Genomic DNA, 18,089 nt, shown 5'->3' on the forward strand with positions numbered 1-18,089 from the left:
AAGTAGACCTTGCAGGTCTTTCTGGGCAGCCAGTGTCAAGATCTTTTACCTAAGGAGTGGAGGGCAGTTGGAATAGTTTCAGAGGAGGATTTGAGGGGCCAGTCCTATTCCTTATCAAGATGCCCCTCAAAATGGAGCTAGTTTGAAAAAGCAGATACTCAGAGGTGAGATTTCAGATTACTTAGGAAGACTTACACTAAGGAGGCAAAGAGAAGTTCAGGGTCTAGGCCAGGTAATTTCTAATTCCAACCTTGACAGCAGAATCTTCCAAACAGCAGTGGTAAAATTAGTAAATCTTGACATCAGTTTAGTGATTAGTCATGACCAGTATTTTTTAAAACTACAGAAATAACAGAAATAACAATATACCAGAATATTACAGATAATGAGAATGAGCATTTCTTATAAAACTTTGGTTTCAGCTAAACATATCTTGATGTTTGGGTGTATAAAATGTAAAAAAAAATACTTTCACTGTGGGTCAATGTCAGAAGTTTGTGAAGCATTGCTCTAGAAAAAGTAGCTCATCATGCCTCAGGGGAGAAAGCAATTTCCCTAAGGGAAAAGAAAGCTGACAGTACAGTGATTCACTCTTTGCCCAGAGATGCCATAAAAGGACTGTCAAAAGAAGTTGATCTTGGGTTTAAGGGTTAGGAGCCTAGGGCATGTTATTGAAATGGTCAGGGATTGGTACTTCAGACCTAGATTTCACACAGAGACCTAATAGGTAAACATGTATTGCTTAATTGAGAAGACATTTACTCATAGTTGATTGTCATGATTGCTTATGATAATGAATAATGAGGTGACAAATCTGAATATTACATACTTCAGAACTTCAGCCATGACATCATCCTTCATGGGAAAATGAAATCATCGACAACCTTTAGATTTGTGCATCATCTTCTCACCTGCCGAGCCGCATAGCTTCCAGGGGATCCCGGATATCGCTCTATCAGCAAGGGTCGTAGATCATTTTGCCACATTTCAGAAATACTGGTGCCTTCTGCAACTTGCTGAAGGGATGATGAATTCAAAATGGCTGGTTGGTGGTAATTCTGAGGATCAAATGAAATTATTTAACTGACTATCACTTTATATTTAAGACAGGCTGACACCTTTGCAAATAATTGCTTTAACTCTCAAAAATAAGAGGATATTTTATATCACATGAGGTAAATTAAACTACTCAACTGTGAAATTGGCCTCTTCCATCTAGAAAGATAAAAAAGAAAAAACTTTGGCAGCTTCTTTTAAAAACAAACTTGACAGAATGCTTTCAACCTGGGAATGACTGTTTCACACTTATTACCTGTGTAAATTTCAATGATTTCTGAACAACGGCTTTGTAAAACTAGGTATAAAAATATCAATTATGGGTCTCTTAAGAAAATCCAGTATTTTAAAAAAAACTACAGCCAACAAAACAATATACTTTGTTAGTATACTTACTTTATAAAAAGCAGTGTTGTTATAGAATAAGTATTGTCACAAATCAGAAAGGCTGTATTCGAAAGCTTCCAGTTGTCTGTTTGTAGGTTGCATGAACTCAGGTAGGTCTCCTAACTTCTTCTTCCCCCCAGAAAAAAACTAATAAAAGAATTTGATCTAGATTCACATTATCCAGTATGGTAGCCAACAGTCTAACATGTAACTAACAAGGGCTTGAAATGTAACTAGTCAAATTGGGATGTGCTTTGTATAATATCACCTCTGGATTTTGAAGACAATATGAAAAAAGGGAAACTATGTCATGCATAATTTATAGTGATTAATATTGAAATGATAATTTCTCTATATTGGGTTGAATAAAGTACATTACTAAAATTAATTTCACTTGTTTTTTACTTTTGTAACATAGCTACCAGAAAATTTTTAAATTATATATGTACATATCATTATATGTTTCTCTTGAACAGTACTGATTCAGATATTGCTGCCATTCCTTTCAATCCTAGTTTAATGATTCTACAACTTGCCAAATAGTAAACTTTAAAAAAATCTTCAGTTAAAATTATTTTAACAATCTATTAATATTCACACTCTTAGGTACACTTATTTATTAAAATGAAATTTGAAAAGCTAAATAAACCTAACATTCAAATTTGCATCTTGGATGTGACTTCATACATGCTGTATTTTCTTATGATAATAGAAATGATGAATCATTCATTCATTATATGTTTATTACTCAATGACGAAATGTGTTAGTCCTCTTCAAAGGGAAGTAGATGATTGATCAGATGACTTCCTCCCTGAGGGGGATGATGAGAGTGTCATAAGGATACTGAATTCTTTGGAATGCAAAAGATAAATTGAGGGAGGAGACTTGTCTAGTTACAATCCTTCCTGGATCAGTGTGAGATGGATATGTTTAAATAATCATGCAGATGTTTTCACTCCACATAAACTACTGGTGAGAAACTGTGGAATTAGAAAATGCTTATTGCCTAATTACTTAGATTTCACTACATTTTGAGATGGCCAGTCTCCAGGATTTATCATGCAAAAGAGCACAGCTGTTGGATCAGATGGATCCTCTCAATTCATCTTTTAACTCAGCATCCTGTATTTAACAAACTATAACTCTGGCTAGAATATTTAACTTCCTTAAGGCTCTATTTTGTCATATATACAATGGAGGTAATAACACTACATCCTAGGCTACTTAGAATTAAGTTAGTTAATATATGTATACTATTATTGTAACTATTCAATGTCTTGGTTCTATTATTGTCTTCTATCAAACACTAAAGAGGTATAGAATGTTGGAGCTGAAAAAGCCATTTACAGATGATCTAGCACAACCTCCTTAATTTATGTCAGAGGAAACTGAGGTTCATAGAAACCAGCTTATCATCCAAAGCTATAGGAGAGCTACAGGCAAATCCGTGTAGAGATCCCTGGTCTGTGGGCTTCCAATCCTGTGCTCTGCCTCATCTATGCACTCCCAGTTTACTCCTGAATGCTGTTGCTGTACCTGAATGTTTTCAGGTTTCTATTTGTTTATTAGTAATACATTCTTAGCTTTGTTTCTTTAGTAAATCTGTCACTGCCATCTGAAATTCCTTGGTAACTCCAGGTCGAAGTCCTCATGTTAGGTCTCAAAATAGCACTTGAAGAAGAAAGCTAAAGCTAAAAGACAAAACAATGGAAATGGGAAAAGAAGAAAAGAGAGGCGAGAAGTCTGAGGACTTCCACGGTTAGTTACTACTTACCCTCCCAACAGGAGCCTGCCTGTCTCTCCCACTGTATCACAAGCCCCTGCTTACCATGCTTTGGTCACCTGACATCCAAACAGCCCTCAAAGCACTCTGAGGCTCTGCCCCCTGGGCACCTTGGATCTGCAGCGCCACTGTCTGCCTTACAGGCTCTTTCTCTTCTTCGTCTGGCTAACTCCTACCCGCTTGGGTTACAGTGTGGAGGCCTCTTCCTGTGGGTTAAAATCTTCATTTCGTACACGCTGTTAGCGACATGAGGGTTGAACTGTCTCTTATTTACCTCTCTCCCTCTTCAGAGCCACTGAATGGGCTGGTTCATTGGTGGGGATGGTTTCCGCCATGCTGATTGACAAGGTCCCAGCATGGGGAAGGGCTTGGCAAGGTCACCTATTCCATCTTCCTAGGAACTGGGTGTAATTATCATACTTATAACTACGCAACTACAAATCATATTCCCTGGATTGTTGTGATAAAAATTTAACCTCAATGAATCTGTGGAGCTTGGGGGAGGATGAAGAATGCTTTAAAAAATGTACTATATCTCACATAATAAGTCTAAAGGTAGAGTTTGAGGAATTCTTTAGAAAACTATAGTTACAGGAATTGCTTGCTCCTATGCTGAGCACACCTGCCCCAGTTAATGCTTTACCAGTAAAACAGCCTGACAAACAGAACAGGAGACTTCATGCCCCCACAGTGCAAGGACCGCCCTACTTAGCTTACAGGATTGGGGACATTTGTGGTATCCACCTAGAGGGAAACAAGTGAATAAGTATAAGGACCCACCTCCCACAGATCCACCTCTTCCCTCTACAGGAGTGTACAATGAAAATGGTAAATGAATAATTAATATTAATGGTAAATGGACAAATGTCCAATGTTTGTCCTTCCTTCAAGGGTTTGAACGTGGAGGGCCACCCTGGAAATGTAGGACTAAGAACAAAGAAACAGCATACGCAAACAACTAGAAAAATATTATCTTAACATCAAATGCCCTCATTGCATGTTAACTGTTTAAGTAGTTTATGCTGGTTTAGGTCTCACATATGTGTCACAGTAGGTAGAGGATAAATCAATACATAAGGAATATTAGGATAAAGATTAAGCACTCACATTGATTTTTTGGCAGTAAATAACCTAACTTAGTTTTAACTGAGCTTGTTTAGGCAACAGAGTAGACTTTTAAGGTTAAATCAAAAACCTAACAATATGAGCTAAAGATAAGTGCATGTTTTACTTAGCAGTTTGGTAAAATTAGCTGAAAACAAAATAGAGTCATTATGCTGACAATAGGTCTGACACCAAAGGGTAAACAAAGGCCAGTAGGATGAAAAGAGGACAATATCTTTCACTGTAATATGCTTATGTGAGTAACTTTAAGTAAATATAAAAAGTTGACCTTAATGTACCCACTATGTGATAGACACCTGCTGGAAAGTATGGTTAATGATAAATTTTATGGTGCTTTCTCTATAACTTGTATCTTGTTTAATCCTGTTTTACTTAATACTATAAAAGAAAAGCTAAAATAAATCTGAGCAGCACTTGCTTCGGGTCATTCCTCTGCACCATCTCCACCCATCCTTCAAGGAACCCGGGAGTTGGTGGGGGCGCAAGTGGCACCCAACGTGGGGCGCGAAGGTAAGCATATTTTCAGGGGGGATAGGATTTCTCCTGAGGGTTCTGCAGGCTCCCCGGAAGAGAGAAAGTAGTCTGGGAAAGGATAGGAGAATAAGTCAGAACTTTTGAGAAGCAATGGGCCATACTGAGTTTAAAGAAAGAGGATACGAGTAAAAATATGCTACATAATAAGGGTATAGCCATAACTACTCCACAGTTACAGAAGTTCTTTCACTTTGTACAAACAGGCTCACCCTGGTTTCCTAAAGAGGGTACTCTAGACTTAGTAACCTGGGGAAAGGTCGGAAAACAGATGAAAGTTTACTATTACCATCATGGTCCTAAAAATATGCCAGTAGATGTTTTTTTCTTTATAGAATCTCATAAGGGATATTTTGAACCCACAACAAGAGATTAGTAACTTTAATAAGAGAATCAATAGTTCCACTTTGGAACTCACTGAGCAGATGCCTCTTGTGGAAAACAAGAGAAATGATGAAGCCTTTTCTGTGAAGGATAAGGATGAGCTCTCCCCTAAGGATGAGGATTTAGAGGAAGCAGCCACTGATTAGCATCATGAAGATTTAGTGGCACCTATTACAATTTGGACCCCTACACCACCCAAATATAGAGGTTACAAGCCCCCACCTCCAAGATCAGCGGGTTTTACAGGAGGTGTTAAGGAGGCCCTTAAAAGAAGGAAATACTTCCTTCTCATGCTTTCCTGTTGTCTTTGAGGATAAATTTGATGAACCTCCTCAATGGGAGCCTTTACCTTACAATTTTAAAGGAATTAAGAATGGCTGTTAAGGATTATGGAGTTACAACACCATACACTTTACAGTTAAAACTGATGCTAATAAATGGATGAACCCTTATGATTGGTTTCAAACTGCTCATTCTTGTTTACCTGGAGGATAATTCTTAATGACTAGTGGCAAATGGATGTAGCACATATACCTTCTTTTGGAAAGCTTTGTTTTGTTCATGTTTGTGTAGATAACCTTTTCTCATGTCATAATTGCTTCCACCAGAACAGGAAAGGCATTTAAAGATGTAATACAACATCTATTCTTTTGCTTCTCTTATTTGGGAATGCCTAAAGCATTAAAGACAGATAATGCTCCTGCTTATACTTCAACATCATTTTCACAATTCTGTAAAAGATTCTCTATTCATTATTTCACTGGAATTCCTTATAGTCCACAAGGACAAGCAATAGTGGAAAGAGATCATCAAACATCAAAAGCTCAAATATTAAAATTACAAGAGGGGGAGTTTAAATACAGTTCCCCACATCATGTATTACAACATACAATGTTTGTTCTAAATCACTTATATACAAATGATAACAACTGTACACTATAGATAAACATTGCAATACAGACACATCTACGGTTAAACCCTTGGTTAAATGAAAAAAAAACTCTTAATGGGACAATGGGAAGGATCTGATGTTTTACTAACAAGGGAAGAGGATATGCTTGTGTTTTCCCACAGAATGCTGAATCACCTTTGTGGATTCCAAATCAATTAATTCAGCCTTATGACCAAATGACCACAACCTCCCCCACGCTTCGCAGCGACCACAAGGACGAGCAACCTACCAACTTGGGGACAAGTTAAAGCTTTAACATTTACTACACAACATATTGTTCTCTCTCTAGGCATGCAGCTGACTCCTGAAAACACGTTTGTTGCTATAATCGCAATTCCTTCTTGCCAATCTTTCGCCTTTTGGCCTCCATGGGAATGATTTTCCTACAAAGACCCTAATTCTCCTTTAGAGACACACGTGACTTCTGCTTGCATTAGCACACCCTATGCCTTACTATTTAAACATAAGGATAGTTACCTAAATATTACACAAAAAATTTTATGAAACTTATGAAATTGTATGTAAGGGGTGTATTTTGTCTAATTGCATTGATTTCTCTTTAGGATTGGGCACATTAATAATTGTTTATTATCCAACTTATGTGATGCTACCTGTTAAATTAGATGATCCTTGGTATGATGATCCAGGGACTGAAGTATTAGAAACAATTGTGCGTTCTCTTGATGAACCTAAGAGATTTGTGGCAGCCCTTATTCTAGGAATTACAGCTTTAATAGAAATACTTAGCTCTATGTTGTCTCAACAACTGCCTTAGTGCAGGAAATACATTCTGCTAATCATATTAAGCAAATGTCACAGAATATCTCCTTGGCTTTGGCCACTCAGGAACTAATAGACAAAAAATTAGAAACTAGAATTACTACCTTAGAAGAAACCTTGCTATGTGTAAGTAATCGAATACAAATTTTAAAAACCAGATTAACTACCCGTTGTCACTGCAAATATAGGTGGATCTGTGTGACTCCCTACCCTTATAATAATACAGATGTATCCTGGCAACAGATTGAGCTTCACTTAAAAGGAATCTGGAATAACATAGATATTGCTCCTGACATTCACTCTTTACAGGAGGAGATTAGGGCTTTTAGTCAAGCTCATCTTACTACCCTGGAAACATCTGATGTAGCCTCGACATTTTATCATTCATTTACTAATTTTGTTAGTGGAAAAAATGGACTTCTTTTCTCATTAATTTGGGAATGAGTCTCTTAATAATTCTTATTTTTTCACGTTCTCCAGTCATCCTCTGACTGATTATCCACAATATCAAGACCATTGAACTAAAACTCAAAACTCTCCTTTTAAAAAATAAAAAAAAGGGGGGGGAGATGGTGGAGACTGTTTCTGCCATGCTGCTTTCCTAGCATGGGGAACGGCTTGGCATCTCTCCTAGGAATTGGGTGTTTTCTTGTAATTATCATATTTATAACTACGCAACTACAAATCATATTCCCTGGATTGTTGTGATAAAAATTTAACCTCAAGGAGTCTGTGGAGCTTGGGAGAGGATGAAGAATGCTTTAAAAAATGTACTATATCTCACATAATAAGTCTAAAGGTACAGAGTTTGAGGAATTCTTTAGAAAACTATAGTTACAGGAATTGCTTGCTCCTATGCTGAGCACACCTGCCCCAGTTAATGCTTTACCAGTAAAACAGCCTGACAAACAGAACAGGAGACTTTGTGCCCCCACAGTGCAAGGACCACCCTACTTAACTTACAGGATTGGGGGACATTTGTGGTATCCACCTAGAGGGAAACAAGTGAATAAGTATAAGGACCCACCTCCCACAGATCCACCTCTTCCCTCTACAGGAGTGTACAATGAAAATGGTAAATGAATAATTAATATTAATGGTAAATGGACAAATGGCCAATATTTGTCCTTCCTTCAGAGGCTTGGACGTCAAGGGTCACCCTGGAAATGTAGGACTAAGAACAAAGAAACAGCATACGCAAACAACTAGAAAAATATTATCTTAACATCAAATGCCCTCATTGCATGTTAACTGTTTAAGTAGTTTATGCTGGCTTACGTCTCACATATGTGTCACAGTAGGTAGAGGATAAATCAATAACATAAGGAATATTAGGATAAAAATTAAGCACTCACATCAATTGTTTGGCAGTAAATAACCTAACTTAGTTTTAACTGAGCTTGTTTAGGCAACAGAGTAGACTTTTAAGGTTAAATCAAAAACCTAACAATATGAGCTAAAGATAAGTGCATGTTTTACTTAGCAGTTTGGTAAAATTAGCTGAAAACAAAATAGAGTCATTATGCTGACAATAGGTCTGACACCAAAGGGTAAACAAAGGCCAGTAGGATGAAAAGAGGACAATATCTTTCACTGTAATATGCTTACGTGAGTAACTTTAAGTAAATATAAAAAGTTGACCTTAATGTACCCGCTATGTGTTAGACACCTGCTGGAAAGTGTGGTGAATGACAAATCTGGTGGTACTTTCTCTATAACTTGTATCTTGTTTAATCCTGTTTTACTTAATACTATAAAAGAAGAGCTAAAATAAATCTGAGCAGCACTTGCTTCAACTTGCTCCAGGGGTTCGATTCATTCCTCTGCACCGCCTCCACCCATCCTTCGAGGAATCGGGGAGTTGCTAGGGCTGGCTCCCGGCAGTTCATATTGAGCATTCAATAAATGTTGGGCAAATTCATCAAATAAGGAATCAGTAGGTGAACTATCTTCTAAAACCATCTTCATTAAGGTTGCATTTCCATGTTAATAAAGTAAAACTTGCATTTTTGCCATCACAGAGATCAACTCAGTCAAATACACAAGCAAGTATAAAGAGAGAAGAGACAAAAGGCTACCTGCCAAGGGGCCAGGAGGTGTCCTGGTTCAATGTTAGCGGGTTTCATTCATTTTGAATTTCTGAGATGTTTCTGCCAATTTTGAGCTAGATTAGGCCAAGACAGTCAGAGTGACAGTCAAAACCTCTTGTATCACAGGTTGCTTGACTAGAGAGTTTTCTCTTACTATCCATTAGTCTGGCCCAGAGGCAGGGTCTTCCACTCCTTCACTTCATGTTCACAACGAAAGAAAATCAAGTTCATGTTTAAATGATTGATTGATAGAGGCTTGAAAAAGTTCTTATGAGACTTATGAAAAAAACAGGAGCGAAATATTCCTCCAACCTCTCTAACTATAAGGCAAATTGTGGTTGAAACCCAGTTGACAAAAAGCACCCATATATATAAATATACACACTATTTAATGGACGATAATAAGCTCAGCAAACAGGCCCATAGACACTCATGACTCCAGAGACTAACATGTGTACTCCTTAACCTCCAGGGCTCAACCAGTTCATTAATGTACTTAAGAGTCCTTTTCCTCCCTGCCTCTCTGGGAGCAAAGATGTCCTAATGGACTCACAGAGATACAAGCTTCCCAGTCAGTGAAGGATAGAGAAGGTGAAACAGCTATACTCAGTTTATTACTTAGACCCATCTATTCATTAAAACCCTGTATGGAAAAGCATCTAACCTTCCCACTCTAAACAGCATACATTCAATTATTAAGGAGGCTTACTCTCACATTTCAAAAAATATAAAAACCTATGGGCAGATGAAAAGATCAAATAAGAGAAGAAACCTGAGCAAAAAAGGGTGGGTTCAGCAGGAGAACAGTAACAGGAGCAAAACCAGAGTTGAGCCAGTAGTAAATACAAACCCCAAGTTATCCTAGGTTTATTTCAGTTTAAAGGCACTTAGACAATTTCCATGGGTGCAGGTATTCTCAGAGCAACAAGGTTCTGTTACAGTCCTGGCCTTGTCTTTTCATCCAGGCAGAAAGGACAATAAGTCTGCTCTAGGTGACAAGAATCTTTGAGCTAAAAAAAAAAAAAGTGTGAACCAGCTATCCTGAAACATCTCCTTTCTGTTAATCACATGGAGCTAAGCCAGAGAGAGGCTTAGTTACATAATTTGGAGAGTGGGCCCAGCTTGTGAAGTGAGTTGAGGTTCCAAACCATTGAAATCCCTGCCCAAGTGCAGCCAATTCAAGTCAAGCTTCCAACCTATCGGAGGGCTCCAGACAACCCTCAGATTAACTCTTCTGCCTGCCTGCAAATTCAACTCAGCCAGCACTTACTGAACTCCTTCTGTGTGGCACATGTCACTGACATTTCAAATGCAGCTGGGAAAGAGTTGGGAAGTGAATGAGATAACATCTGTCTTTTTAAAATGCAAGCAGCCCTTCTTAAAATTAGAGCAGAGCAGGCTTTAAAAACAATTTACGGTCAATTCCCAGCTTCCTTATTTACTAGCTGGGTCTAAGAAAAGGTTCCTAATGTGCAAAATAGATGTTGTAGTACTTACCCGCAAGATAGGAGAGGTTCCAAAAGAATGGGTTCTTTCTCCCTGTGTCAACACTCAGCCCACCTCTGACCTCCCTGTCCCTGCCTTGGTGTCTCCATGGCTGCTTCCAGAAGAATCATGCAGGTGGAAGGGTAAATGGCTAAGGTCCTAGGGTCATGGAGGAGGGAAACCCTAAAGACCTAAAATACATGTGGTTCTGACCAGGCATGGGAGTGTACTCCTGTAAACCCAGCAACTCAAGAGGCTGAAGCAGGAGGATCCCAAGTTCAAGGCCAGCCTCAGCATCTTAACAAGACCCTTGCTAAGTTACTATCTCTCAAAATAAAAAACAGAAAGAGCTGGGAATGTAGCTCAGTGGTAAAGTGCCCAAGTACAATCCCCAATACCAAAAAATAAATAAATCAAAATACATGTGGTTCCAGAAGAAGAAAATGAAATGCTGGAGAGAGCAGTTAACAGTTTTCAGAGCCCACCCTGGAGAAGGACTTCTAAGTGAAGCTAACTCTCCTGTATGTGGTTCCCCTTTTCAAAAAATCTACCTCTTAGCTGGGCACAGTGATATATATATAAAATCCCAGTTACTTTGGGGGCTGAGGCAGGAGGGTTGGCAACTCAAAAAAATTTTCTTTTTAAAAAAGGATTGGGGAAGCGGGCAATTAGCTCGGCTTGTAGAGCGCTTGCCGAGCGTGTACACAGACCCGGGTTTGAATCCCCAGCACCTCGGAAGAAAGCAAAAAAATAAAAAAGGTACCACAAAAACCCTGCATCTTCACCCTCCCTAATTATACATGTGTGGGCTCACCTGGGTGTCTAACAACTTATGATACTGTTTCTATGGAAAAATGCTTTCCAGGTTTCAAATAACCAGATCATGGTCTTCTAAACACAACCATGTACTATCATTGATCTGTTTTTACATATTAGATGCCACTAAAAGAGACACACCTTTATTTCAAAATTGATGCTTTCTTTACCACACCTCTCCTGTTGGCAGACCAGTGTACCAAGGGCACACCTCACATGATTAAAATAGCCAAATGTCATAAAAAGCAGGAAGGCATGTATTTCAGTGTGGACTGAGTCATCACCAGGCTGCGAGCTATCGCTGGTCACCTGGAAAACTTTATGAAGGCCTATAGCACAAGGCGGTGGGGCTAGAAATGGGGAAATGTTGTGGTTGATTGTCACTTACTCATACCATTTGCTTCATCCACTTTCGCCATTTGAAACTATTCAGTTTCCCAATGGAACAGTGACTAGAAGTTTAATATTAACTTAGCAGGAACTCATGTATTAAAGACATTTCTCAAAAGTTAAGCTCTCATGGACTTAAAACATTTTAGAATCACACAGTGTCTTCTGTCCACAAATACCCCCTGTCTGCACATGCCTACAAATGATCTCTTCCAAGCAGCTAGTTCTAACAGTTTCCCATCTCACTTATTCTCATTCGTTTAGATGTGTCTTAAAAAGACACATTTGGTGTGGCCCCACATTCTGGTTATTAGTATCCCCTTCCCAATGTCTGAAAGGGAAGGTATTCCCAGAGGAGTAAAAAATGGGACGATTTTGCATGTAATGTAATGGTCTTCTTCATGGGTATCACTCCTAGTCAACCCCTGTGGGAAGTTATTTTTCTTGAAGTGACTGGAGTTGACCTCCCTCTCAACCCTATTAGGTTCCCTGTGGCTGCAGGTCTCCCTATGTAAGTGGAGGATTGTTGTAGGTGGTGTCGCTGATTAAGTCCCATCCAGGACTGAAGTGGGCTATTCTCATACATATGCATTTGGCCGTGTGGGAGTGAGCAGTCACCTGTGTGCCCTGCATTTCAAACGTCTGAGTAGACACAGACATACTGAAAGCATTTAGAGGAGCTGTTCAATAACATTGAAAAAATTTCCTATCACTTGACTTTGCAGCTTTTTTGTAATTTCTTTAAAAGTATACTATTTTACTCCAAAACCATTAACATTTGCAAAAGCCCTTAGCAATTTCATGATTTCAAAACCATTACACAAGAAAAGGAAGTAATTGTGAATCTATTTGCTTTACAGAGAAGAAATTGCAAATCACTTTCATCCTAAGTTCCTTATAGGAGAATTCCACTAAAATAAGATGCGTTTCTCTAAAAACAGCATGTACCCTTTTTTAAGGAAAAAAAAAAATTTTTTTAAAGTGGAACTTCAAGGTTCTACATACTGAGTTGCTCCACTTAATAAATCTAAAACAACACATGTCGGTCCTGGATGGCAGGGAAACTTCAACGCTAGGAGCGCATCCTTGGAGCTGCGGGCCCATTTCCAAGCGCTCCCAGGACCCTGGCACCCTGGCGGCCCCGGTGTGCCAAGACGGCTGGCCTCCAGGGTCGCGGTGAGACGGTTTCCCTGCTCGCCCGCCGCGAGCGATGCACACTTCCTGTGCCTATCAGCACGCCCATTAGCCCGCAGTCGAGGGGAAGCAAATGACATCACCCAGCGCCCCTGGCGTCTCCAAAGCAGCCCCGAGGCCAACTGAAGCACCCTGGAGAGGACGCAGAATCCCGACTCCCCCGGGCGCTGTGCTGGGGCGCGGGTTCCTGGGCCCCGGACCGGACCGCAGCTCTGCCGCGCCTCCCGCTTTGCCTAGGTAGGGTTGGTAGGGCCCGGGGTCCCCGCACGCCCCAAGAGCCACTCAGGTACAATCACACAGAAGCAGACCCTCACCTTCTCCTGGGTCCAGGCAACCGGGCTCCTATTGAAAGCCCGGGCTGCCAGAGGCAGGGCGGCCACCAGCAGCAGCAGGTGGAGGGTGCCCGCGACGCGCTGGTCACCGCAGCCTGCCATCTCTGCAAAGCTGTGTGGGCGCGGGTTCCCCAGGCCGCCGGCGGTCACGAGCCCGAGAACGCGCGTCTGTCGCCTTCCCCCTTCTCCACCCTTGGGTCGACTGCGCCCGCCTCCCCATCGCTCCGGTCGTCTCCCGCAGCGCGACGCAGGCCGCAGCCGCAACCCTCCTCCTCCAGACCTTAGCAAACCAGGGGGCTGGGCTGCCCTGGGTGACACAAACTTCCGAATCCAAGGGAACAAAGAAGGTCACTTCTTTGTTTTGGAGAGGATGCAAGGAAGGAAGGAAGAGTCTTTTTATGATCTCCAGTGCCACACAGGGAATAGAAAAGAGAGGAAGGGTTCATCAGACCTTGGGGTTTATGAAGTGTTTTTTCCGCAGCTCTTTAAGAAAACATTTACTGAATATTCTGTACCAGGCAGACCCTGTTCTATGTGCCTTTTCCATGATCCTCTAATCCACTAATCCCATTTGACAGATGAGGAAACTGAACCCCCTGGAGAAAGACTGAACTGGAACCCTCAAGGGAAAGTATTTATAACAGTGAATCTTTATCTTTGCTCACAAATAGTTGCCTTGTCTTGTGAGAAACATACATCCAAATTGAGATGTATGGTTTAAGTAATTATCTGAAATACATGAGTTCTTGAATATATGGAGACTCTCTAGACAGTCATCTTCTTTAAAGTATGCCTCCAAAAGGAAAAACCAGAAACAATTTTATTAAAATTGCCCATTTCCATGGGTTCTGTATCCCAGCATTCAGTCAATCATAAATCAAAAATACTCAGGAAAAAAATTTGCATCTGTACTGAACACAGATGATTTTCTTGTCGCTGTTCCCTAAACAATATAGTACAGCAATTAATTACATAGCATCTACATTGCATTAGGTGTGTTGTAAGTAATCTAAAGATGATTTAAGGTATACAGGAGGATGTTCATAAATTATATGCAAACACTATACCATTGTATATAAGGGAATTAAGCACCTGAGAATTTTGGTATGGGAAAGATACTGAGGGGTAACTATTTTGTAACATCAAAGATCATTGTTACCCAAATAATCCTATTTAATAAGAAATAAATTCAAAAATTTAAATTTAGTTCAGTGGCATTGCACTTGCCTAGCATGTGCAAGGTCCTGGGTTTGTTCCCCACACCAGAGAGAAAGAAAGAATGGTTTTGTATATAGGTTTCTGATCTAAATTGTTATCAGGACAATTACTTCCCCATCCTCTTTTTCTACCACAGTGAGGATCAGGGCTTGGTCTGTCCTGAGTCATCTCCCAGTAACAGGGTTCTCAGAAAAAAATCAGAACAAGGATGCTGAAAGAAAACTATTTCCTAGGAATTACAGCAAGGATTGGAAGATAATAAGCACTGCTGGAAGACCCATCCACTCTATTTTCCCAGGCTTGGCTACAGGGTCAGTATTTAAATAGAAGAGAACTGGCCTGGGAATATACACTGTCCTGCCACCATCTGGAGCTGCAAGGGAAGACAGCATGGAAGTATCTCCTTTTCTCCCATCAAAATTGCTAATCTAATTCTTGTCCAAGAGTTTGAATGACAAAAATATATAGGCTTAAATAACATAAATAGTTTCTTTATTACATACAGGAACAGTATGTAATAAAAAATAACAGTATGAAATAAAGATAAATGGATCACCTCAGAACTTTCTATTGGTCCAATGTTCAGAATGAAACCATTATTACACATCCCAATATACTTCCTCTCTTGCTGCTTGAGCTAGCCTTGAAACAGAATTTCCAGAGTGGTAATAAAGAACCTAGTTTTCTTACCCTATTACCTTTTATATTTTCGCAGTATGATTCCTATAAAAAAGGGAGGTATAAGTGGAAAACCTATATGAAACAAAATGTGAACATAAGGTCATACTAAATGTAAGCAATTCAAGACAAAAAATATGGGAACACTTGAACTTGCTTGTTATATATATTTTTTTGTTTTCAATTTTTAGTACAGGAGCATGAACCCAGAAGTATTCTGCCACTAATCCTCACTCCTTTTACAGGGTCTTGCTAATTTGCCCACGCTACCCTCAAACTTATGATCCTCCTGCCTTAGCCTCCAAAATTGCTGGAGATTACAAGCATGCACCACTGAGCTCACCTTGAGCTAAAATTTTTTGGTGGGGGTGTTACCAGGGATTGAACCCAGGGGCAATCAACCACTGAGTCACATCCCCAACCCTTTTTAGTACTTTAGAGACAGGATCTCACTGAGTTGCTTAATGCCTTGCTGTTGCCAAGGCTGACTTTGAACTTGCAATCCTCCTGCCTCAGCCTCCCAGCCACTGGCATTATAGGCGTGTGCCACGGCACCTGGCTTGAGCTAAATTTTTAACAAGTTACTTGACAACGATGTTCTATTCCCTACAGTTCTTCAATTTGAGAGATAGTTAAGTGAGTAAGACGCTATTGCAGTTTGGGAATCTATAAGAAACAAAATCGGAAACAATTCAGCAAGCAGATGTGAATTAGGGAGTGCCTCTGGGACAGACGTCTGTGGGAGGAAGGAGGAACAGGATGAAGCAGAGGGACAAGTTAGCAGGGAAGTGGGTTGCACAGCCTCACTCACCCCAGAGGGAGCTGCAGAACTGAAATTGCCTGTCAGAGCTGCCTTGTGATGGCCAAAATGATTGGGGCTTTATCTCCGCGCCTGGATGGGAGGATTTCCCTTTAATGGCTCTGCTGCCAAGAGAGTTGTACCCAGCCTCACTCCAGCAGCTGGAGCACTCTTTCCCTGAAGGCAGATCTAAGCAACTGGGCTTGGTATCCACCACAAATGCATCCATATGATGGATCTCATACAAACCAAAATATTTCACATAATAAGTGAGGCTAATCTACAAACCCAACCCAACTGTACGTATCCCTGCCTTTTTTATTCACATTTCTTGTGTCTTATACATTAAATATTCTTCTTCCACTTTACTTCACTTATTTTTCTTTTCTTTCCCCCATCGTTCTAGAAACTTATAGAAATCCTTATATCTGCTATTTTTCCCTACAGCAATTTTTGCTGTCATGAAACTCTTTCTATGGAATATAATCAATAACTTTTACACTTTAACTAAAGTTCTAGCCTCCTTTTTTTTTTCATGGAAATAAATCAATTGTCTACCCAGTATTCCCAAGAGGTGTGATTTGCTAGGCAAGATGGCACATACCTGCAATCCCAGCAATCTAGGAGACAGAGGTAGGAGGACCACAAGCTGAAGACAAGCCTCAGTAATTTAGCAATTTAGACTTGCAGCAACTTAGTGAGGCCTTAAGCAACCCAGTGAGACCCAGACTCAAAATAAAAAATAAAGAGTGATGGGGTAAAGCATCCCTGGTTCAATCCCCAGCGTGTGGGCACACACACACACACACACACCCAAGAAGAGTGGTTATCATCTTAGTATAGATTCTCTACCATGATTTCAAAGACTAGTAGGACCCAACTGCCAAAAAACTATCTTCCCACAAAGCTACCACAGCAGGATTTTCAAACACATTGTCCCACCTTTAAAGTGACATCACTGAACTAAAGCAATAATGACTAGAAGGTTAGTCTACTAAAACAACAATTCTCACTAGGCACAGCGGTATATACCCATAATCCCAGTGACTTGGGAGGCTGAGGCAGGAGAATCACAAGTTCAAAGCCAACCTCAGCAACTTAGGGAGGCCATAGGTAACTTAGCAAGACCCTGTCTCAAAATAAAAAATAAAAAGGGCTGGGGATTTGACTTGGTGGTTAAGCAACCCTGAATTCAATCCAGCAGGTCTCAAAGTGCAGTCTATGGACCCCTGATTCCCTGAGAACTTTTTGTATGTCTCCAAAGCCAAATTAATTTTCATAATAATACCAAGACAAGATTTACCCTTTTAGTGCATTGACTTTACACAAATGTTGCAAAAACAATGGTGGGTAAAACCGCTAGTACCTTAGCACGTATCAAGACAGGTCACAAGATTATTATTACTTTTTTTTCTTTTTCTTTTTTTTTTTTTTTTGGTACCAGGGATTGAACCCAGGGGTGCTTAACCACTGAGCACATTCCCAGTTCTTTTTATATTTTATTTTGAGACAGAGTCTCACTAAATTGATTAGGGCCTCACTAAGTTGCTGAGGCTGGCCTTGAACTAGCGATCCTCCTGTCTCAGGCTCCCAAACCACTAGGATTACAGGCATGTGCCACCTCACCCAGCAAGGACAAAAAAATTATAATATAAAAAAAAACTTTATTTGTAGTCATAGTCTTCACTGTCATGCACAGAGTGCAGAAAAAAGAATAGAAAGATAAAAGAGCCAGTTTCACTTAAGAATTCGTTGATGAAAAAAAAAAGAATTCATTGATGAAGCAAATAAAAAGTATTGCTTTCATTAAATCTCAACTCCTGAGTACATATATTTTAACAGTGTTATTGCAATATAATTGTAATGCTATAAACTATACATATGTAAAATATATAATATGATGAGTTTTAACATAGGTATATACCTGTGAAACCACAGCCAGTGAGTGGACATTATTCACCATCTCCAAAGTTTTCTCCTTTTCCTTTGTAATCCATCTCTCTACTAGCCAGACAAACACCTATCAGTCACACAGCCTTTCAAACTCGTTATATGACAGTGTGCGGGAATTTTAGTTCCTCCACATTC

At 39.9% G+C, this 18,089-nt stretch overlaps 1 protein-coding gene across 1 annotated transcript in view; it reads right to left on the reverse strand.

Annotated features, from left to right (window-relative positions):
* Qpct (glutaminyl-peptide cyclotransferase) overlaps nucleotides 1-13,546 on the reverse strand; it is a 33,381-nt gene extending 19,835 nt beyond the window's left edge. Inside the window, exons 1-2 of the mRNA XM_047522795.1 lie at nucleotides 13,289-13,546; nucleotides 912-1,058 (exon numbers count right to left, since the gene is read on the reverse strand). Coding sequence (XP_047378751.1) covers nucleotides 912-1,058; nucleotides 13,289-13,408 — 267 coding nt within the window. The 5' untranslated portion in view covers nucleotides 13,409-13,546. The remainder of the gene's footprint in view (nucleotides 1-911; nucleotides 1,059-13,288) is intronic.
* Between the last annotated feature and the right edge of the window lie 4,543 nt (nucleotides 13,547-18,089).

The sequence above is a fragment of the Sciurus carolinensis genome, chromosome 13 (assembly GCF_902686445.1).
Source record: "Sciurus carolinensis chromosome 13, mSciCar1.2, whole genome shotgun sequence".
NCBI lineage: Eukaryota > Metazoa > Chordata > Mammalia > Rodentia > Sciuridae > Sciurus > Sciurus carolinensis.